The sequence below is a fragment of the Esox lucius genome, chromosome 9 (assembly GCF_011004845.1).
Source record: "Esox lucius isolate fEsoLuc1 chromosome 9, fEsoLuc1.pri, whole genome shotgun sequence".
NCBI lineage: Eukaryota > Metazoa > Chordata > Actinopteri > Esociformes > Esocidae > Esox > Esox lucius.
The window spans coordinates 11749744-11769417 of record NC_047577.1 but is presented as its reverse complement, the minus strand read 5'-3'; the positions used below and the strand labels follow the sequence as shown (position 1 = coordinate 11769417).

The window sequence follows — 19674 nt, the reverse complement described above, 5'->3', positions numbered from 1 at the left end:
CAATGTCATTCACGAATGAATGAAAAATAAACGTTTTTGTGCCATGAAATAGCTTTGACTGTGTTAAGTTCATATTCAGTGTCCTTAACAATTACTCAAATCTTATGACTATTCTAAGTAGCAAGATTATTGGCTAATATGCTGTGGCAAAAGCCTTACATTTCATAGATTTGTTTGTGGTGGAGGTAACTTTAGTCAGTTTAATACAATTCTTAATAGTGTCTAGTGAAATATTCAAACTTGGCCTGATGTTAATGCGTAACAAAATGATATAATGTCGAGAAGCTATTTCCGCACTGGGCAGTATAATACCGTGGTGTGGTGGTTGAAGTTTTCTGCCTGTCACGTGGGAAACCCGGGTTCAAATCCGGTGAAGGTAACAACGTTGAACACTTTTAATTGCGGGTCGACTGATCTAGGCTTGCCTGGTTCCTTTTCTAGTTCATGCAATAACCGGGAACATTTTAAACGTTTATTGTTAATAGCGAGGAACACATTCAAGTAAGCAGGATCCATAGATTATACACTTGCCTTTGTTGACGAGAAACTTGTTTTTCGAAGCCCTTAAGAGATTCAATCAAGGGCGGAAATCGCGGGGGGGTCGGGACCCCCCCTTTCTGAGGGTTGTCCCCCCCTAAAATATAATTAAAATAGGTGTATTGTAAATAATATAATGGTATATACTTAAAATAATTGTGTAAGTAGTAAAACAATACAAATGCAAACGGGGCAACAACAAAAAAAGTTTTACACATTTTGAGTCCCCCCTGCTTTGCCTCAAAGTGTTTTGGTCCACTGGCTGCTCCCTTTACCTCAGTCACCACCGACACACAGTCGGTGGCGGGAGAAAACAAAGTTTTCAGTAGTTGTGAAACCTCAGTAAGTCCAGGCTATTTTATTCACAATTATATATCGGATGAAGTGATGAAGTTCATCGGATATTTTCTCTCTAATATAGATGATGCTGAGTCATTGATAAATCATCTCAAAAAAATATTATTGTGTAAATTAACTTGTGTAACTTAACTAACAGTTACCTACCAATGTAATATTGTCACCAATGTATTCTGCTTTGTTAGCAATTATAACGTTACTCTCTTGTTTTATAGTAGTTTAGGTTGTTTAATAACGTAGCATAGCCTATCACTATCACACACACACACACACACACACACACACACACACACACACACACACACACACACACACACACACACACACACACACACACACAAATACACACAGTACGGGCGCGCCCCACTGGTGGGGAATAGAGACGTGACAGGTGGAGCGCGGCAAACGAGAGGAAATGTTCCTTTTTATGCCTTTATATCTTTATCCAGACATCCAAACTGTCCCAGAAGTTATGGGAGTCTTCCGCATATTGATAGCTCTCCTTGACGCCCGCAAATGAGATCAATCAATGGCAAGACCGCGCACTAGACTAGAGAGTGACTGCGCGTGCGCTTGTCCCCCTCCCACCCCCAAAATTAGTGATGGACGTGACGTCGGCATATTAATATTAGCGGTCCATACTTTCGCGCCGGCCTATAGCTGCTATATGTTTTGCGCCAATGGGTAGCAACAGGCTAGTGTATAAATAAATTGTTCAATGTGCCTGTATTATTGGTGTCCCCTTCAAAACTTGATGTTGAAAATGTTTAAGTTTATTGTCCCCCCCAACAGTTAGATGAAATTTTCGCCCATGAATGTAATTAACTTTTCTGTCGGGCTATCAAACCTTTCCCAACTACAGATTAGATGTATACAGCTATAGCTTCTGTATTTGCGGTTATGGCTGGATATGCAGTATATTGTCCTATAGAAAAAGTAAATATTGCCACAAATCGCTATAAATAGAAGGGTTTGGAAATTAATTGTCTCCTATGTAATGATTACAGATCTCAATTAACAACAACATCATCCATTCTAGGCAAACATGATTACCTCCAACCATTCAAACGCCTGAATAAACAATAGGAGAAGCGTGAACTGTTCAATTATTCATGTTATGTTATGTTAGACGAATCTTAGCATAGAACATCCACATCACCTCTTAAGGAACTGTAGGTCGGTGTTTGTCATATTCCTTTACTGTTGGTGTGGCGAATATCTTCCTTGCTCTGTCTGTCGATCCACATTTTCACTGATTTCATTGTAGGTTGTGTTTATATTAAAAGAACAAAGATATCACACTGAACATAAAAATAACAATTTGATAAAAGTTAAATTCCTGTACATTCTATTAATCTAGAATGTATTTACATTTTGTAAAGATACCTTTGGTAATTAACACAATTACATTTGAAAACACGAAGCCGTTGAGAGAAAATTAAGGGTATTATACTGTACCGTGGAGGGAAGTGATTGCTGAATTTTATGTGGAATTTGTGTTTTCAGTGTGTATGTCAACTAGCACCATTACACCAAATACCAAAGTCTGTGATGTGTAATTCCACTTGGCAAATAAAGGTGATACAGTTTCTTATTCTGAAAAGCAATGAGTTTGGGCTTTTGTAAATATTATTCAAACACAATAGCTTCATTGTTTTAAATTGAAATGTTCTATTAATTAGTGTCTTGGTCTAGTTGGTTGTTTGTAGCATACCCGCTCTTCAAATTCCTTTGAAGTATCAGTGCTATATTTTCCTTGACCCGCCTTCTGGTTTATTTCATTGGCCGTTCTAGTTGTCAGTTGTTGGATTGAATCTCTCATTGGCCCCTTGCTCTCTCGCTGTAGAATGTAGTGTGTCATGATTTGGGATGGTCTTGCCAGAGAACACAATAAGCTCGGTTTTGAGGGCGAATAGGAATCAGTGGCTTTTTTTCACAGACATTTCCATGGTTACTGTCCTGTATCAAATTTGATCAACAGCAGCGAGAAGAAATCAGGTATTCCACCATGGAAACAGAAGAGAAGAATCCGGGTCCGGACTCGAAATATGGTAAGAAAAGCTCTTCTTCGCACCGTTATTTCTCTGAAACGGGGGTGGGAGAGAAACAATGACTCGTGAAGAGTGGGTGGAGATCGGCCGCGTGTTCCACTCCCTAAAGATTTAAGTCGTATCGTTATGTCCTTAAAGCTGTCTTTGAATCTGTAAATCACTTGACACAATAATGACTAACACCCATTACAATGAATAAAGCCAGAGTCTGAATAAATGTATTGAACGGGGCCACCGTAAACATGACGTTTCCCAGGAAGGATGCAACGCTCCCTGGTTCAATCAGTATTATTCTGTAAATGCCATATCTCTGACGAGATACAGTACAATATTCAAATCGTACTAGTGGTGTTTGCCATAATGTGCGGGTTAGAGAGACTCAAATCCCTTATAATTTGTGCGAAATGACGTCACATTGAGTCAAACAGATCAAGATATGTATTATTCTATCACCACCATGTAGCCTTGTTGGTAGAAATGTGGTTGTATGTTTACGGCAGACTCGGGCACTTTGATATACCTTTCCTCTGTTGTGATCCAGTGGCTATTACACTGTAAATCACTGCACTGAATCAGACCTGTACACATTGCATGTAATGTATATGACTGTGGAGTCAAAGTCTTTAGTCTAGACAAAAGTTAGCTAACTGTGTAACAAATGTTGTTATATTACAAATGCCCTTGGATGTTTTTATCCATTTATCTGCTAAACCACACCAACAGGAAAGTTTATTCATCAATATGTTAATCAAAATTAAGTAAAACAAAATATAGCCTTGAGCACCCTTACATGTCCATACTTGTCCATGTGTTCTGTGCATTTGGTGTTTTTTCACAAAAGTCTAAATGTCGGAATGTCTATCATGGCGGACCTTGTCAAGAGGGGGACCTATGCCCTGAGTTCAACTTGAGGGACATGAAAGGGCAATGTGGGGGGAACCCTGGGATTAAAATATATATATATATATATATATCATTTTAGACCCAAGGGAAGAGTGCTCCCTACTAATCCTCAAATGTCGCTTCCAAGCAACATTACGTCTCCCATCCAGGGACTGACCCAGACTAGTGGTGAGGGAGGCCGGCGGTGGGACAGAGTGCTGTGTTTGGGCATTGTTATATTGCCGTGAGCTTCAGTAGGCTATGCGTTTACACGTTAGCAGAAGGTGTTTGTGTGTTGTTGTTGTTTTTTTTTTCTCTCCTGCCAAAAGAATGTGTTGTGACAACACCCATGCTGGGCTATGCAGAATACCATAATGATAAGAATTGTATACACACACAGAAACAAACAGCCAAGACTATTGATTGGCGTCCACCAAGGGCTTTATAAACCTCCACTGACATGTCACCATGCCTGTCTACAACAGCGCTCCGTTGGTGACGACATGTCATTGTCCCTCTGGCGTCTTCTTTGAAGAGACAGTCTGGCTGGGATCCTCCACCACCACTGTATTTGTAACCACGTGTTGGTGTTGGGTTGTCATTCATGCAACCTGTTGAGTCATTGCATTTCTTCCCTACTGTTTTCCTTGTGTTAATCCATCCGGTCAGTGACATCACATGTTAGGTCGGAGCTAGGGATTGAAACCTGCGGACCTTGAGCCACTTGTGAACTAGCAATAGACCAAGCAGAATAGGCTACTAAAACCATTCCAGAATGTGCTTTTATGCGTTTTAGCAGTAAAACAGGTGGTGTTTGAGGAGGGACTGTGTTAAACAAATGAAAAGGAACAACACATTTTGTGCTTAGTGCTAAAATAGAGTTTATACCAGCTCATGTCTGCTGACCCCTGGATAAGACCTAGGCTACATGTTAAAGGTTAAGTCTGCATTTCGGCACAACGGCTGTCATTGCCTGGCTAGGTTACAGGCCTCGGTTTTTAATGAAATTCTTGCTAAATGGAATCCAGATGTACATTAGTATTTTATATTGGTATGATGTGACCAAAATAGGGGACTAAGAGAAACAATGGCTGACTCATGGTAAAGTTTTGTCCTCTGTGGATTATTATATGAGCCACTGACAGGCTCTCAGAATCATGATGTCATAAACCAATCGGACGCCCTTTAATCCCATGTTACAGCTCCCTGTACTTTACCAAAAGGGTTGGGTCCTGGTTTCCTGCTAGCCTGGTACTGCATTTCTGAAGTTTCAAAGTATTGGCGCTCATTTAGGTGCTGGACTGTTGATCTCGCTTTGGAAGGGCTAGGTCTCCCTGTTCATTAGATCTTATTCACTAGTCTGTATTGGATATACTAATCCTAGAACAGCACTTCTGACTCATTTTCTAAAAACAGGCCATTGTCACAGATCTTGTTCTACCATATTATTGACATGACTATACAAATCTGTATCTGTACCCATGCTAGTTTCCTGCTATATTCTCTATCTGTATTTGTATCCTGTGTGTGTGTGTGTGTGTATGTGTGTGTCTGTCTGTCTGCCATCTACAACGCCAGCCTGTAGCAGCTTGAACAGGCCTGCAGCTGAGTGCCTGATGTACCCACACAACAGACGGAGTCAAGGGAAATAGTCAACTGAACACACACACACACACACACACAGTGTCTGTTCTTTCACAAGGATCCTTTGTCATACAGTCTCCGGCTTTGTTTTCAGTGTGAAGGTAGACTGTTAGACAGATTTCGTAGTGTGATCGTAGAGAGCCATTTCAGGAAACAACATGGGAGCAACAGGAAACCAGGCAGCTATCAGGTTTAATTTATGTGGCAACTGGCAATGAGTTTAGACCACTTGAGTCTCCGTCCAGGAATATCTCATGGCTTTCCTCTGGCGACTGCCAAAGAAGAGTTTTCTCAGAAAGGGTTTGAGTCGGGAAGTGTAAACTACAGCATAGCGTTCTCCATTTACAGACAAATGTTATACTTTAGTAGTCTGTCAGCTCTGGAGTCCTTCCCACTTATTCTCTTACACGTAGGTGGAATTAGCGTAAGTGTTATGGACGCCACACCGCCTGGCGAGTACCTATTTCTCCAATATCCAAACTACCAGCGGACTGCTGCTTCACAACATCCCAACGGGGTGAGCCTCCTATTAGGGGCCCCATGGAGGGCCTTATCCACAACACATCAAGCTGACTGGGTGGGCCTCCCGTTCAGGGCCTCATCCACAACACATCAAGCTGACTGGGTGGGCCTCCCGTTCAGGGCCTCATCCACAACACGTCAAGCTGACGGGGTGGGCCTCCTGTTAAATAACGTTGGCGCAGGAGGCGTCTTCCTCCAACACTTACACGCAGCCAACTATTAGCGTCCTGCCTTGTCAGACTGCTGAAGCAGAACAGAGCAGCAGGCACACTTTGATCAGACTGGTCACGAACTCCATTAAGAGTGTCTGGATAGCTGTCATTCAATAGTCCCATTGGGTCTGTCAGTGGAACCAGTCCATCATGACATCATTATGTGGTTCAGATGTTAAGAGTGTGGTGCAAAGCTGGGTTCACTTCCTGCTCAATACACACTACGCAGTATTGTCTTAGCCAGGGGCTGTCTGCCTGTCTTGTCTTTGGAGGATGGCTAAGTGGGAATGTGTCTTGCGCCGTGAAAGAATGAGCATGTAGGACGGCTCCTTATCGTTCCAGATCGGACGGTTTTATGTGTGGCCTATGCATGCGTGGACGCCGGAGTATGCCGTGTACAAACATAGTCATTGTCTGAGAACATTGAATATTCATTTCAGGTAATTTTGCGCTCATTATGAATGTGATGTAGATTTAATAGTTCATAGGTCATGTTGTCATGTTATTCATGACTAAAGTTATTTAGTACAATATTACAAAGAGACTGAAGAAAAGTAGAACATTCGCAGTTGGAACAGCCTTGGCCTTGATACTGAAAAATAAAATTTAGCAAGAAAGTAATAAAAAAGTACAGTCCTTTTTGCTGATGAGGGAGAAAACAGCATTACATAAAGGATGACCTTTCACTAGGTTCTATATTGATATTTAACCTAATGGAAAGGAAGAACACACCATGAAGAAGCTTCACGGTTAGTCACCGACGCTGCACCATATGTTTTCTGGTCGACCTAGTTAAAACCGACTGTCTGTTGTTATAACTGCAGTAATTGAGTGTCACAAAGGTGATCATTGTAGCTGTTCTAACTTGAATACAAGTGTACAGCATAACATTTTCATTTTCCATGTAAGTTAAAGGCATTGGTATTTAGACACATTTGTTGTAACCCTAACCACATATTTTACCACCGATTCAAGAGTTTAAGTGAGAATGGTTGAGTAGTGCACAGAGAGAATAAATAAATACTGCTGCCTCTCCCTCCCCCCTCCATTACCCCTCCCTGTCTCTCTCTCCCCCTCTCCCCTTACCTTTGTTGTGTGCAAGCAACCCCAGTGGAAATGATAAAGTAGAGAGAATGAGTAAAAGTAGGGAGTGTAACAGAGACAAAATAGAAGAGGAAGACAGCATTCTCAAAGAATACAAACGTCGACTCATTTCTATTTTGCAATACACAGGAACAAGGAAGTGGGGTCTAAGGTGGTAGTTAAGACTAGCACATGAACCTCTAACTGAAGGGAATATAATCACAACAACACATGAAAAAGGTAAACCTGCTGGTAAAGAAAGACAGAAAACGAGTGATTTCAGAATGGGAAAAGACAACGGTAAAGTACAACAATTATCTTGGTTTTGGGGCCACTTGGTTCTTTAACTTCTTCCAGTGTTGATGGGTAGGATGTGATTAGCCGTTACGTTAGACTGCTGTTATGTTGTTGGTGTTTAACTGGGTGTTTTGTCCGAGATTGTAACAGATCGGGTAAATGTATGCGGTTAAGAATGAGGAAATGTGCAACTAAATATTGTTTATCAGACCGATGTGACTTAATAAGTAATTGTGTTGAAAGGTTGTAACAGTGTTCTGGTGATAATGGGCCAAGACTTAGCCCCAGCAATTTGGGCGCGGTGGATTTTTCAACCAGCACATTTGTAATATTCTGAGTTTCTAACTGTCCTGCCATTTCAACGGAAAAGGGTAGTTGCCCTCCGTTCTGTGTTGACTGGTCGCTAGTCCGTTATCATGTTGACAGAATTGTATCGTGTCAACAGAACGCGCTGCTACAGTTTTCGGTCACAACGATGGGAACCTAACCTGACAGATAATACAGAGGCATAACAGGATGAAGTGAAGTCATCCCAATTTAAGGTCTTCCACGCGAAACAGGAAATTAAATGTCTTTTTCAGAAAATACATTAATTCGGTAGTTAAACCGCGTGTTTATGTGTCTTGCTGGTATGTTCGGGTGTGTTTTTGCCAGGAACGTTTATAGTGGCGAGTGGATTTGGTGACACTGGGGTGGTTGAGTAGTTTTGCCTGACTGGAGTTGCTGAGCTGTTACCATAGCAATACTATGGCGCCTTTGACTGCCCAGCGGGACCTGTGAGTCACCGAGGAGTCATTTCGCGGGTTGCTAGGATTGTTAGTCTTGTGGGAAATGTTTGTTATGGAGATTGCATCCTTTTGTCAGTGTGTGTACACACACTCAAACGCATCGGTTTTTACTCTTCTTGAGAGGACCCGCAATTGTTTATCAATACACCAAATCCAAACCATACATTTAACTAATATTCTGACCATAGCCTTCCCCTCCAGCCCTAAAACGCTTTTTTGTGAGGGAAATGTTGGCCAAATATCCTCTGTTTACCAGATTTTCCATGATTTACTGCTTGTTAGAACCAGAAAAAGATGTTCTCTAAACGTAACATGCCCTTAACGCCTAAACCTGACTCATAATACCTAAACATTAAATTAACCCCAATACTGAAACTAAGAAAAAAACCTTCTGGGAATGATTTTAGTGGTCCTCACATGTATTGTTAAACGGAGTTGCAATCTCACGTAGACGTGTGTGTGCACACACACACTTTTTATATTATATTTGTCCGCATTTTTTGTGGACCAAATTGTATTTCCATTAAAAATCACCATTTCTTTCAGTAACCCCTATCATTATCCTTAACTTTGATCACAAAAACCCTTATTCCACTTATTCCTAAACCTAACCCTTTGCCTAAACATAACCCCAAGCCAAAAGCAGCAGTGTCCTCACTTGTCATGGTTATCCATGGGTTACCATAGTTATGAGGACATAACTATGTATGGTAATACATGCGTGCATGTTACAAGGGAGAACACAGTTATCCCAATTCAAAATCCTATTTTCTTTAAACATAACCTTAACCCTAACACTGTACACTTAACCTTAACCCCTACCCAACCAGTATTGTCTAACGCTAGTTGTAACTGTTTGTCTAAACCTAACCCCCAAACTGTTCTTTGTTTCATCATTCTTGGGTCACCACAAGGTGAGTAGCAAACAGTCGTGCACACAAACCTGTGTATGAATGTTATTTAAAAAATTGCTATTTTTGACAGGTGATGCACGGAAGTTTGACCCAACTTTCAAAGGACCCATTCACAACCGGTAAGGGTCTCATCGGCTCAGACAGCCAATCCATACTTGCAATTTTTGCCCGCACAGCTCAATAAAGCTCACCACTAAATAATACGATTAGAGTCTGTCTCTTTTCCTCTGTCCTCACAATGTCTTCCTTTTCTCTCCACCTCCCTGGTTGCCAGGGGCTGCACAGATGTTCTCTGTTGTATCCTGTTTGTTGTGGCCATAATAGGCTACTTTGCAGTGGGAATCCTGGGTGAGTGTCTGCAGAAGATCACTGTTACCGGCCATCACGCAACTGTCAAATTCTATACTTTTACTCTTCTGTATTCAGCTGTTCCGTTATGTGTCTTTCTGATAACTGGGAAATACCTGAAATTCAGTGTTGTTGTTGTTGTTGTTGTTGTTGTCCCCAGCCTGGTCTCAGGGGGACCCCAGGAAAGTAATTTACCCCACTGACAGCACTGGGCAGTTCTGCGGACAGGCTGGGACCCCCCTGGAGTAAGTCCCTTCCTTCACCCCCCCCCCTGGTCTCTCTGTTATTGCTCCCCTGTAATACTGGGTCCGTGGGACATGGCGGGTTTACTGTGTGTCTGGGTTATTATCCCAAAGCCCCGTACTGAGCCCATCACACCCTGCAGAGGAGAGACACCAAACAATAACAGATAACCAGCTCACGTGTGTTTCCCAGTTAAATGTACTTTGCCCACGTCCAAACAGGAAGAAGCCCTTCCTGTTCTACTTCAACATCCTGAAGTGCGCCAGTCCTCTGGTGCTGCTGGAGTTCCAATGTCCCACCACTCAGCTGTGTGTGGAGAGCTGTCCCACCAAATACACCACATTGATGAAAGCCTCCAAGAACAAAGGGGACCTGGATTACTACGCACGGTTCTGTAAGGAGGGAGCGAACCTCACCGGAATGGTGGGTACCATAAAACGCTGGGTCCGTTTCAAACGGCAGAGTGGGCCATTGGACCTGAATGGGGACGTTAGAAACGGCTGAGCGGGTCACTGGAACTGGGTGTGATTTTTGACCGGCCGGTTGTTTTTGCAGTCTGTTCCGCAGATACTGAGAGACGGACTGTGTCCTTCCGTCCTTGTGTCCAGCAAACCATGTAAGTCGCCTCACACTGCAACACGCAGGTTTTTCCAAAGACTGCCAGTGTGTTAACCACGCGGTGATTCTTAAACTCCACCTTCCTCCACCCTCCCCAGTCGGTCGGCGGTGTCTTCCGGCCCTAAGCACCCTGAAAGGTGGGGTCGTCGTCGTTGGCAACCAGACCACTTTTGACGATGGGCGTGGGACAATGGTGAACGCCACAGATTTCCTGGACGCATCGAAGTGAGTCTGTCATGGTTCTCTACATGCTCCTTGGATAGTGTGCTAGGGCGTTGCTCAAGATCAGATCAGAAATCTGATCAAACACACAAGGTTTAATCAGACTCCCATGCACAACTATTTCGTCCAAGTGATCTTGTTGTTTTTCCGAGGTATTGGCAAAACACAGGACGATGTATTTGCTGATAATGTCACAGATTACAGGGACAAGTTTTTCTAATTGTTTTCTTGTTGTTCCCAACAGAAAGTCCAATATGGTTGTTGAGGCTCGCCAGGTGGCTATGAAGATCTTTGAGGACTACACGGTCTCCTGGTACTGGATCCTGATGTATGTGTCTCCGCTCTTTCATGTGGTGAAAGTAGAACACAGTAACACGATGGTGGGAGGTGCAATAAAGCTTTGTGCATTTTGAATGGTACTTCCTGTGTTCGCCCAGAGGTCTGGTGATCGCCATGGTGGTCAGTCTCATCTTCATCATCCTCCTGCGCTACCTGGCCGGCATCATGATCTGGGTTATGATCATAATGGTGATCCTGGTCATCGGATATGGTACGAACAATTGCTTTCTTTTCCCCCTGCGTGGGAATTGCTGCTTGAGGCTGTGTTCCTGATGGACTCTGTCTGTGTTTAGGGATCTTCCATTGTGCCATGGAGTACCGCAGTCTGAGTGGAGAGCCGGGTGCTGATGTCACCATCCGAGACCTGGGTCTGCAGACTGACTTCTCTGTTTACCTGCAGATCAGACAGACCTGGCTGGCTTTCAGTGAGTCTGTGCATTCTCTCTGTCTCCCTCCCTCTCTGTCAGTCTCTCTCTCCTTCTCCGTCTCTCCTACACTCTCTCCTACCCCCCCCCCCCCATACGTCTGACCTCACTGCTCCTCTCCTCCTACAGTAATCATCCTGTCCATTGTGGAGGTGATCATCATCCTGCTCCTCATCTTCCTCAGGAAGAGGATCCTCATAGCCATCGCCCTCATCAAGGAGGCCAGCAGGGCTGTTGGCCATGTAATGTCATCACTGTTCTACCCTCTGTTGACCTTCGCCCTCTTGGCCCTGGTCATCGCTTACTGGGCCATCACCGCTGTGTATCCTTCAACTATCCGTCGTTTATGTTACTTGGAAATCAAAATTGGTGTCTTTGCTTGTGTTAACTGTGCTAAATGAGGTTTTTAACTGTAGTTTTTTAATATTGTCAGCTGAAGTAGATAAACATATAGAAATTTGAACAAGCAAAAACCTGCGTATCACATTCATATGTGGTGCTTTAATTGGATCCAGTTGGATACGCATTTCAGAAAATGTATTTGATCGATAAGCTCTCCAGTGTGGACAAAGCTTTAGTAACTATTTTCTTATGCACCGTTCAGATGCCAAACTAAAGGGGCTAAATTACTTCACTTTTAATTTATTTACAAAAAATTGTGAGAAAGAGACACACATTTTGTACTTTGGTGCAGTGATAAAGTAGAGTTTGAACTCACGTGTGGTTATCCTTGACTGCCACGTCTAGGTTCTTATCCACGTCCAATACACAGGTGTACAAAGTCTTCAACTCCTCTGAGTGTGAGTACTCCAGAGACACCTGTGATCCCAAGGTAAGGCACTAGAGGGCTGTTTTCCTACATCTGCCAGTTGACCATTAGGATTTAATTTGAAAATGCTCTTTTGCCAGCAAGAAATATACATGCATGTTTTCAGGAATTTCTGATCAATAAATACTATAAATACAAGTCTCAAGTTACTTACATATTTTACCACTCTGTTCATCCCCTATTATGTGTTAAGGCCACAGTTAAGAAGATCGCTCATTAAGATATCTGTACTTCGGTCGGTGTTATTCACAGCTATCACAGTAATCCGTTCTCTCCTTTCCAGACGTTCAACACGACCAACGTCACAGCCCAGTGCCCTGACGCCGAGTGCCTGTTTGCCTTCTACGGCGGGGAGACCCGCTACCACCAATACCTCATCGTGTTGCAGTTCTACAACGTCTTCCTGTTCTTCTGGTGCGCCAACTTCGTGACGGCGCTGGGACAGGTGACCCTGGCCGGGGCCTTCGCGTCCTACTACTGGGCCTTCAAGAAGCCCGACGACATCCCGGCCAGCCCTGTCTTCTCCTCCCTCGGCCGAGCCCTCAGGTAGGAAGGAGGTGCGCGTGTGCATGTGGGTGGGGGGCTGCGTGTAGAGTTAAGGACAGAGCTTAGGACACAGTGACGTGAGGTGTTGTATGTTATCGTTCATCCCCTCTGACTATTTCCTTCTGTGTCTTGTTGCCTCGTTCCCCCTGAACAGATACCACACTGGCTCCCTGGCTTTTGGCTCCCTCATCCTGTCTCTGGTTCAGGTCATCAGAGTCCTGCTGGAATATCTGGACCAGAAGCTGAAAGGTGAGAGGTCCCCTGTTTCATTGTCATGCCTGGTTTACTACTGACTTCCTGACTGACCGCGTATGTCGCTAATAACGGTCACATTTGAATAGGCGTGTTCTATTCAGATTAACAACCGACTCAGTTCTGGTCATGGTTAGTGTTCAACCTGACACTGGAAGGTTAGCAAACACGGGAGAAGGGGAATCCAATGTGCTAATGCTTGGTGCTGACAAATAAGCGTACGTGGCGGTCCATAGAAAGATGTCAAAGGCAGTCGAAGGAATGGCCCTGTGATAACCCAGTGTTCGGACCTGCGCCCATAGGCCTTGTTGAAAGAAGTTGGAATGGAAGTAATTCTCTGTTTGTTGTCATTCATCATCACCAGCTGCCCAAAACGGCTGTGCCAAGTTCCTGCTCAGCTGTCTTAAGTGCTGCTTCTGGTGCCTGGAGAAATTCATCAAGTTCCTGAACCGAAATGCCTATATCATGGTGAGTTTATCTACCGGTGCAGGTCTGTGCTAATTGTTTGAAAGATCTGTAAGTCTGTAGATTTGCAGTTTTGAAGACCGTGTCAGTGGACACCATGTAACAGCATGTGTATGTTCTTTAGGTGGCGATCTATGGTAAAAGCTTCTGTACTTCAGCCAAAGACGCCTTTTTCCTTCTCATGAGGAATATCGTCCGGTGAGTGTTGCGTACAACCAGGGTAAGACATTTCATTTAGTTGTTGTTGTCTCATTTGATTCTGTTCTCGTTACAGAGTGGCTGTCTTGGACAAGGTGACTGACTTCCTACTGTTTTTGGGGAAGCTCCTTATCGTTGGAATTGTGGGTAAGTCGTCCCCTGAAACCTAAGTGGAGAGGCTTTATTAACACTCTACTGGTTAAAGTTTGCCAGTTGTCTGTCAGTTTTCAGTTACAATCCTAATCACCCTTTCTTTGTTGTCGCCAGGAATCTTTTCTTTCTTCTTCTTCTCTGGGAGAATCAAAGCCGTGGAGCAGGCCGCTCCATCTCTGAACTACTACTGGGTGCCCATTCTGGTGAGAAATTCCATTCAAAGTTGTTGTAGCACCTGCAATATGTGGCATCCGTAGGCTTATGTGCCGGTAATACTGGGTCTGTGTGCCTGTTCTTCTCTTTGTAGACGGTTGTGGTGGGCTCCTACCTCATTGCCCATGGATTCTTCAGTGTCTACGCCATGTGCGTTGACACACTCTTCCTCTGCTTCTGTGAGTAATGTTTTATGAGGTCCTTGTCTTTTACCGCGTGTGCAACTTTCAGTCTGTTACCAAATACTCGTTACCTGAGATTAATATTTTTTTCCCGCCACGTCTCTGACTTTCTTCTCTGTCTCTTTTCCGTCCTTATTGTGCACTTCCTTATTCCACACTTTTTGGTTCTATTCTTTATTTTCCTGCCACTAATCCAAACTACTATTAACCTCAAAATACACATACAAATCACTCATGCGTACACACACACACACACACACACTCTGAAGGTGAAGACCTGGAGAGAAACGACGGCACCCCAGAAAGGCCATACTTCATGTCTCTGGAGCTTCATGAAATACTCTCCAAAACCAAAATGGCAGAGGAAGAGGAAAGAGATGTTACAGAACAGCGTGATGCTCAAGAAAGTGAGCAAAGGCAGTTGGATGAAATTCGCCTGGAGGAAGAAGTGCCACTGAAAGAGCAAGATGAAGCGATCCCACTAAAACATCAAGATGTGCTCAAAACGGGCAACGAAGAGAATCAACCACTTAAGGAGGCTGAAGTGGAAGTGGAGAAGGAAGAGAAGGAGCCAGGAATGAACGGACTAGAAGGCAAGGAACCCGGAATGAACGGACTAGAAGACATGGAACCCGGAATGAACGGACTAGAAGACAAGGAACCCGGAATGAACGGACTAGAAGACAAGGAACCAGTGAAAGAAATGGAATCAAAGGATAAGCCTGAAGAGAAGGATAACCTGAAGGCTGAAAAGGAAGAAATGGAGGAGAAGAAACCTTAAGTCAGAACCTAAAGAAGACCTTACTAAAACACATTAAGATTAGTAGTTACTTGTTAGGGAGAGAAAGTTTGGAGAATGTTATTTCTTGGGCCATTAGTTTTTCCTGTTTTGGTCAAGATCAAACTAAATATAATGTGTGGTATGCAAGCAGTATACCTGTTACTAACAACACACATGTCCGTCTTAACATAGAAATACCTGGTTTTAGTGAGGTCCTTCTGTGAATGGAAAAGTGTATCAAAATCCCAGTGCATCTCTGTAGCCTGAAAATATGACTATGTTAATGTATTGATTGTTAATTTATGTTGGTTTAATTTGAGATCGTTTTTTTTTTTAGTGTCTGTAACTGTATGCTGAACTGGTGCCTAATCATGAACACATTTTATTATTGTTTTATTTTTGCCCTCCCCCCCCTTTCCAATTTCTTAATGTCCAGCTCTCGCGGGCATCTCCCAGTGGGTTCGGGAGAGTCAAAAATCAAGATGCGTCCTCCTATTCCTAACTCACCAAGCTGTTTTGCTTCTTATAACACTGTTTTGTGTTTGTATTTGCCGGAACCTATACCCCTGTAGGAGAGCGCATTCTCCAGCCAGCAACCATGATTGAACTTGCAGTTACCCAACCTGACACAGGGAGGTGCTAGAGCTTGAAGAGGCATCCAAGCCAGCGCGGTGCTGAGCCAAGATGCGGTGTCCTCTGACCAACCTCTGTGCACTGCTGAAATGTTTTGATTACCACTCGTGGCTACAATAATGCATCGAAGGTGCAATTGACTTGGTTGACTTTAATATTTGTCTTAATTAATTGATTAATGAGTGAATGCACTACAAATCCACTATACCATGTTTACAGTCTAAACAAAAAACTAAACTAAGAGTGAAAATGGACAATGTTTACATTGATACCAGCTGACGCCAAATGGTAGTAGTCCTTTGATATGGACATTGAGTTTTGATGGAATTAACGTGTATGTACAGTTAAAGTATGTCGTTTATTTTGCTTATTATGTACGCATACAGGCTCTTCAAAACACACACTAACAACAAAAGTAGCCAAAATTCTCACTGGTTCCTGAATACCTACACACTTGAGGGTTTAAAGCAGCACCTTTTCCAAACCGCTAGGCCGCCCACACTCTGTGAAAGAAAGCAGTTAATAGCCAACTGCTTTGCCTTAGTCTTTGGCTATCATTTGCAATCTAGAGGCCACCTACTGCAAACCATTGTTGGTGTCTTAGACAGACAAAAATAGTGCCACCAGCATGCACCCACATCTGCTGTCCAAGCATGCAGCAAGCAATGGTATTTAAAAAGCTTCTCCTAAAACTAAATGAACAAATGCCTGCTCCAGGTCAAAAGAGCAGCCCACTTTTAAGATTAGTACCTTCATCTGGCCTGCCATCACATCAACGATATATGACAATAAACATTTAGTTGTGTCCATGGACACTCCTCCAAACAAACACACACAGGTTTTTGGACACAATATGTATATTGTTGGAACGCCATCACTTACTTGCCTTGGTATTTTAGACTGGTGTAACTGCTGTGATGGTGTTGCTGTGTTGCAACTATTGTGACCTCCCCAATTTGGGTCAAATTCACTGGGCACTCAACATAACATTGTTATATCTGCATGCCCATGTCATGCCCAATTTGAAAGAAATTTGTGTGAATGATGCTTTCTCTAATAGAGGTCCTGCACTCACAAAATTAAACTCATTGTTCAGACGGTGGTGCTAAAACTAGCGATTGAACATGCTAACTTTATAATGTCAAATCCCTGATTTGACATAAAGTCATGAAATTCGGTATGCAGGTTTTTCTACCAAGGATCACATTTCACTGAAGAACCCATGATGTACACCATGAGGGAGTTTTAGGCCATGTATGTTCACGTTGTCAAATTTAGTACTTAAAACAAAATGGCCCCTCAAGTAAGCATTGTTATGGGTGTGGTCTTAAGTCAATAAGTCAAGGATATTTTCTTTACTAACATACTTTGGTTAACATGTTATAAACCCTGAACATATGCAAGAATATTCATATCGACCACATGGTGGCACTATAATGAGCACATGCTTTTATATCTGGATCTGTTAAAATTTCGGCGCATTCAGAGGCACAAGTCTTGCTAACCCATGCAATATTTCAAACACCGCTGGCAGAATTGTTACTAAACACAAATAAATTAAAATGAAATGTTTTGTCATGGAATTCCAGCATTTCCAAAATGATACTGTTTTGCCTGGGTTGTGGGGGCATCAGTCTTCAGTGGTGACATGTTTGTTATATTTATTTCTATTGCAGAGCGTTTTTAAACGTTTTTTGTGGCATGCCCTAATGAATACGACCTTTTTTGAGGCAAGCCCCGTGGTCTGTTTACTGACCTTATTTGCCTTTCTCTCTCTCTTTCTCTCTGTCTCTATCTGTCTATCTTTCTATGCTGCATGGTATTAAAGTAGCCTAACATTGCCTATCAAGTGCTTTATCAAAACTAACCATTAACTATCTCTCAATGTTTTCTATTTCTGTCAGTGTGTGTCACATTGTGTTAGTTGATTAGTATTAACTTATATACATTCCATCCAACTTCTGTTGGATGCATTTCTTTATTAAAGTTTATTGTATCGAACACAAAATAGATGTTTGAGAGTTAATGACAAATGTAAGCATGTGATGATGGGGCAGTGGGAAAAAGACAAACTGGTGAGTTAAAATTTTCTTTGGACCAATTTTCTTGAGATTAACTTAATGATGGTCTGAAGCACTTTCATTGACCTGCTTTTCAGTCTTGGATTAAGCTTAGTCATTGTCTGGGAAACCTTAGAAACAGTAGAGATTGGGGTTGCTGACTTTTACAATTGTTGTTTCATAATTTTTGTTTTCATTGTGGCAGTGGAAGATCTTGAACGCAACGACGGAAGTACAGAAAGACCTTACTTCATGTCTCAAAACCTCCTTGTCATCCTGAAGAAATCCAACGAAGATGCCAAGACTGTGGAGTAACTGTGTTTGTTTGTTTTTGTGGGTGATGAAACCGGTATGTCTAGCCTTGATGCTGTGTGGTGGGTGTATGAAATGTGCCTTGAACTGATGCTTTATTGCTGCTTTATTGCTTTATTGTAGGCTAAAGGGTCATCTTTGTTTTTTTGTGTGGGGGGGGGGGTTCCATAAGCGGGCCCCCTCTGAACATTTACTGTAATGTACTTAAAAGCATTAGCTTTTGTCCATACATAAACAATTGGAATCCAGCAATGGGCTTATTTGACCTTAAATGCATGTTTGTAATATATCATTTTCAAGATATTAGATTGTTTTTGAAGCAGAATTGGTTGTAAATATTATATCTTTTTTTTAACTGCACGTTGAACTATTACGGAGTAAAATATTGCATATTTATCACAAACCGAATTCAAACAACTACTAAGACTTAAAATAAATAATGGAAAAATTACTGTGTCCCTGGGTTTGCTGGAGGTTTTTGGACTGGCTGGAGTCGACTGAAACTCAGCTGAATGTATGATAGAGTTAAGTGGCAACTTGTGTGGGTAGACTTAAGTTCCAACATATTTAAAACACGTCCATTATCAAAAAGGGTTTCAGCATCCATTGGATGGAGCGCATTTAGAGAAAACATTGCCCTTTGTAAATGTGCACTATTTGGGTGCTGAAGTCTGTCATTCCTTTATATATAGTGTATATACTGTGCAAGTGTTACACCACTCTGAACAAATCAAATTAAAGCCAATAATCTGAGTAGTAAGTGTAAAAAAAAAACGAAAACACTGAAGTAAACACAGAGAAGCATACATTTAAAAAATATATATGTTTGTGGTCTTTGAGTTTGAAAAACTGGAGCCCCTGGTTTCTATTGACTTTTGATATTTAAAAAATAAAAAATAAATTCTGTACAGGGCTCTGAGGTGGCCAAACTTATACTGTGAGACTTCCTCTCCAAGCAGATCCTAATTGTTTGCAGAATGTTCTGGGGTCATAATTGTGCTTAAACATACAGTTTTGTGCCAATCATTATATATTTTCCATCATTCATAACTACATCAATTTTGACCAGAACCCCTGCACTGTTGCAGTAAAAATTGCAAGTTTCATGGTCCTTCAATTTCCTAACTAACCATATTTTACATTTGCCAAATGCAATTTGTTCTGCTTGTCTTCCTAAAAGAATGATTCTTTCCCTGCAACTCCCCACTAAGGCATTCCGTGTAACGCTTCTTATGGTCCAAGCTGCTTGGGTGCCAGATGACTGTCAGTTCCTGAACAAGAACTTCACTGTATTTCTGTCTCTTGCTCAAGGAAGTGACCTCTACAGCATGTTCTCAAACCCCCAACATTCAACTCTGAAGCCAGCATGCTGCACGCAGCTCCAAATAGAGAGCTGGGTACAGCTGAGAGTGACCACATTAAGGTGCAATGAGATGCAGACAGCTTTTTGGGCTCATGATGCATTTTCTGTTAAGTTTCTTCAGATTAATTTATGACATTTCTTGTAGTAATTTCATAAGATATCGGTTGTTTTGGACAACAAGAAATAAATATTAATATATATATTT

The 19674-nt window shown here is 42.3% G+C and overlaps 1 protein-coding gene across 3 annotated transcripts; it reads left to right on the top strand.

The window, feature by feature from the left end:
- The first annotated feature begins 2751 nt into the window (after positions 1–2751).
- On the top strand, positions 2752–18818 carry slc44a2 (solute carrier family 44 member 2). Of its 3 annotated transcripts, none has more exons than XM_020049914.3 (20): positions 2752–2945; positions 9358–9406; positions 9562–9635; positions 9796–9880; positions 10100–10301; positions 10434–10494; positions 10595–10721; positions 10963–11046; positions 11156–11268; positions 11351–11482; positions 11612–11804; positions 12230–12314; positions 12595–12857; positions 13012–13106; positions 13474–13577; positions 13699–13772; positions 13849–13919; positions 14040–14128; positions 14233–14317; positions 14590–16107. In XM_020049914.3, exons 1-20 carry the CDS (start codon positions 2903–2905, stop codon positions 15099–15101), a joined length of 2541 nt encoding a protein of 846 aa, XP_019905473.1. In that variant the 5' UTR covers positions 2752–2902; the 3' UTR covers positions 15102–16107. The 3 variants fall into 3 exon arrangements, with proteins under 3 accessions (XP_019905473.1, XP_010871136.1, XP_019905474.1); XM_010872834.5 differs by lacking the exon at positions 14590–16107 and adding an exon at positions 18000–18818 and having other exon boundaries at positions 2755–2945; XM_020049915.2 differs by lacking the exon at positions 2752–2945 and adding an exon at positions 7300–7588.
- Positions 18819–19674: the final 856 nt, after the last annotated feature.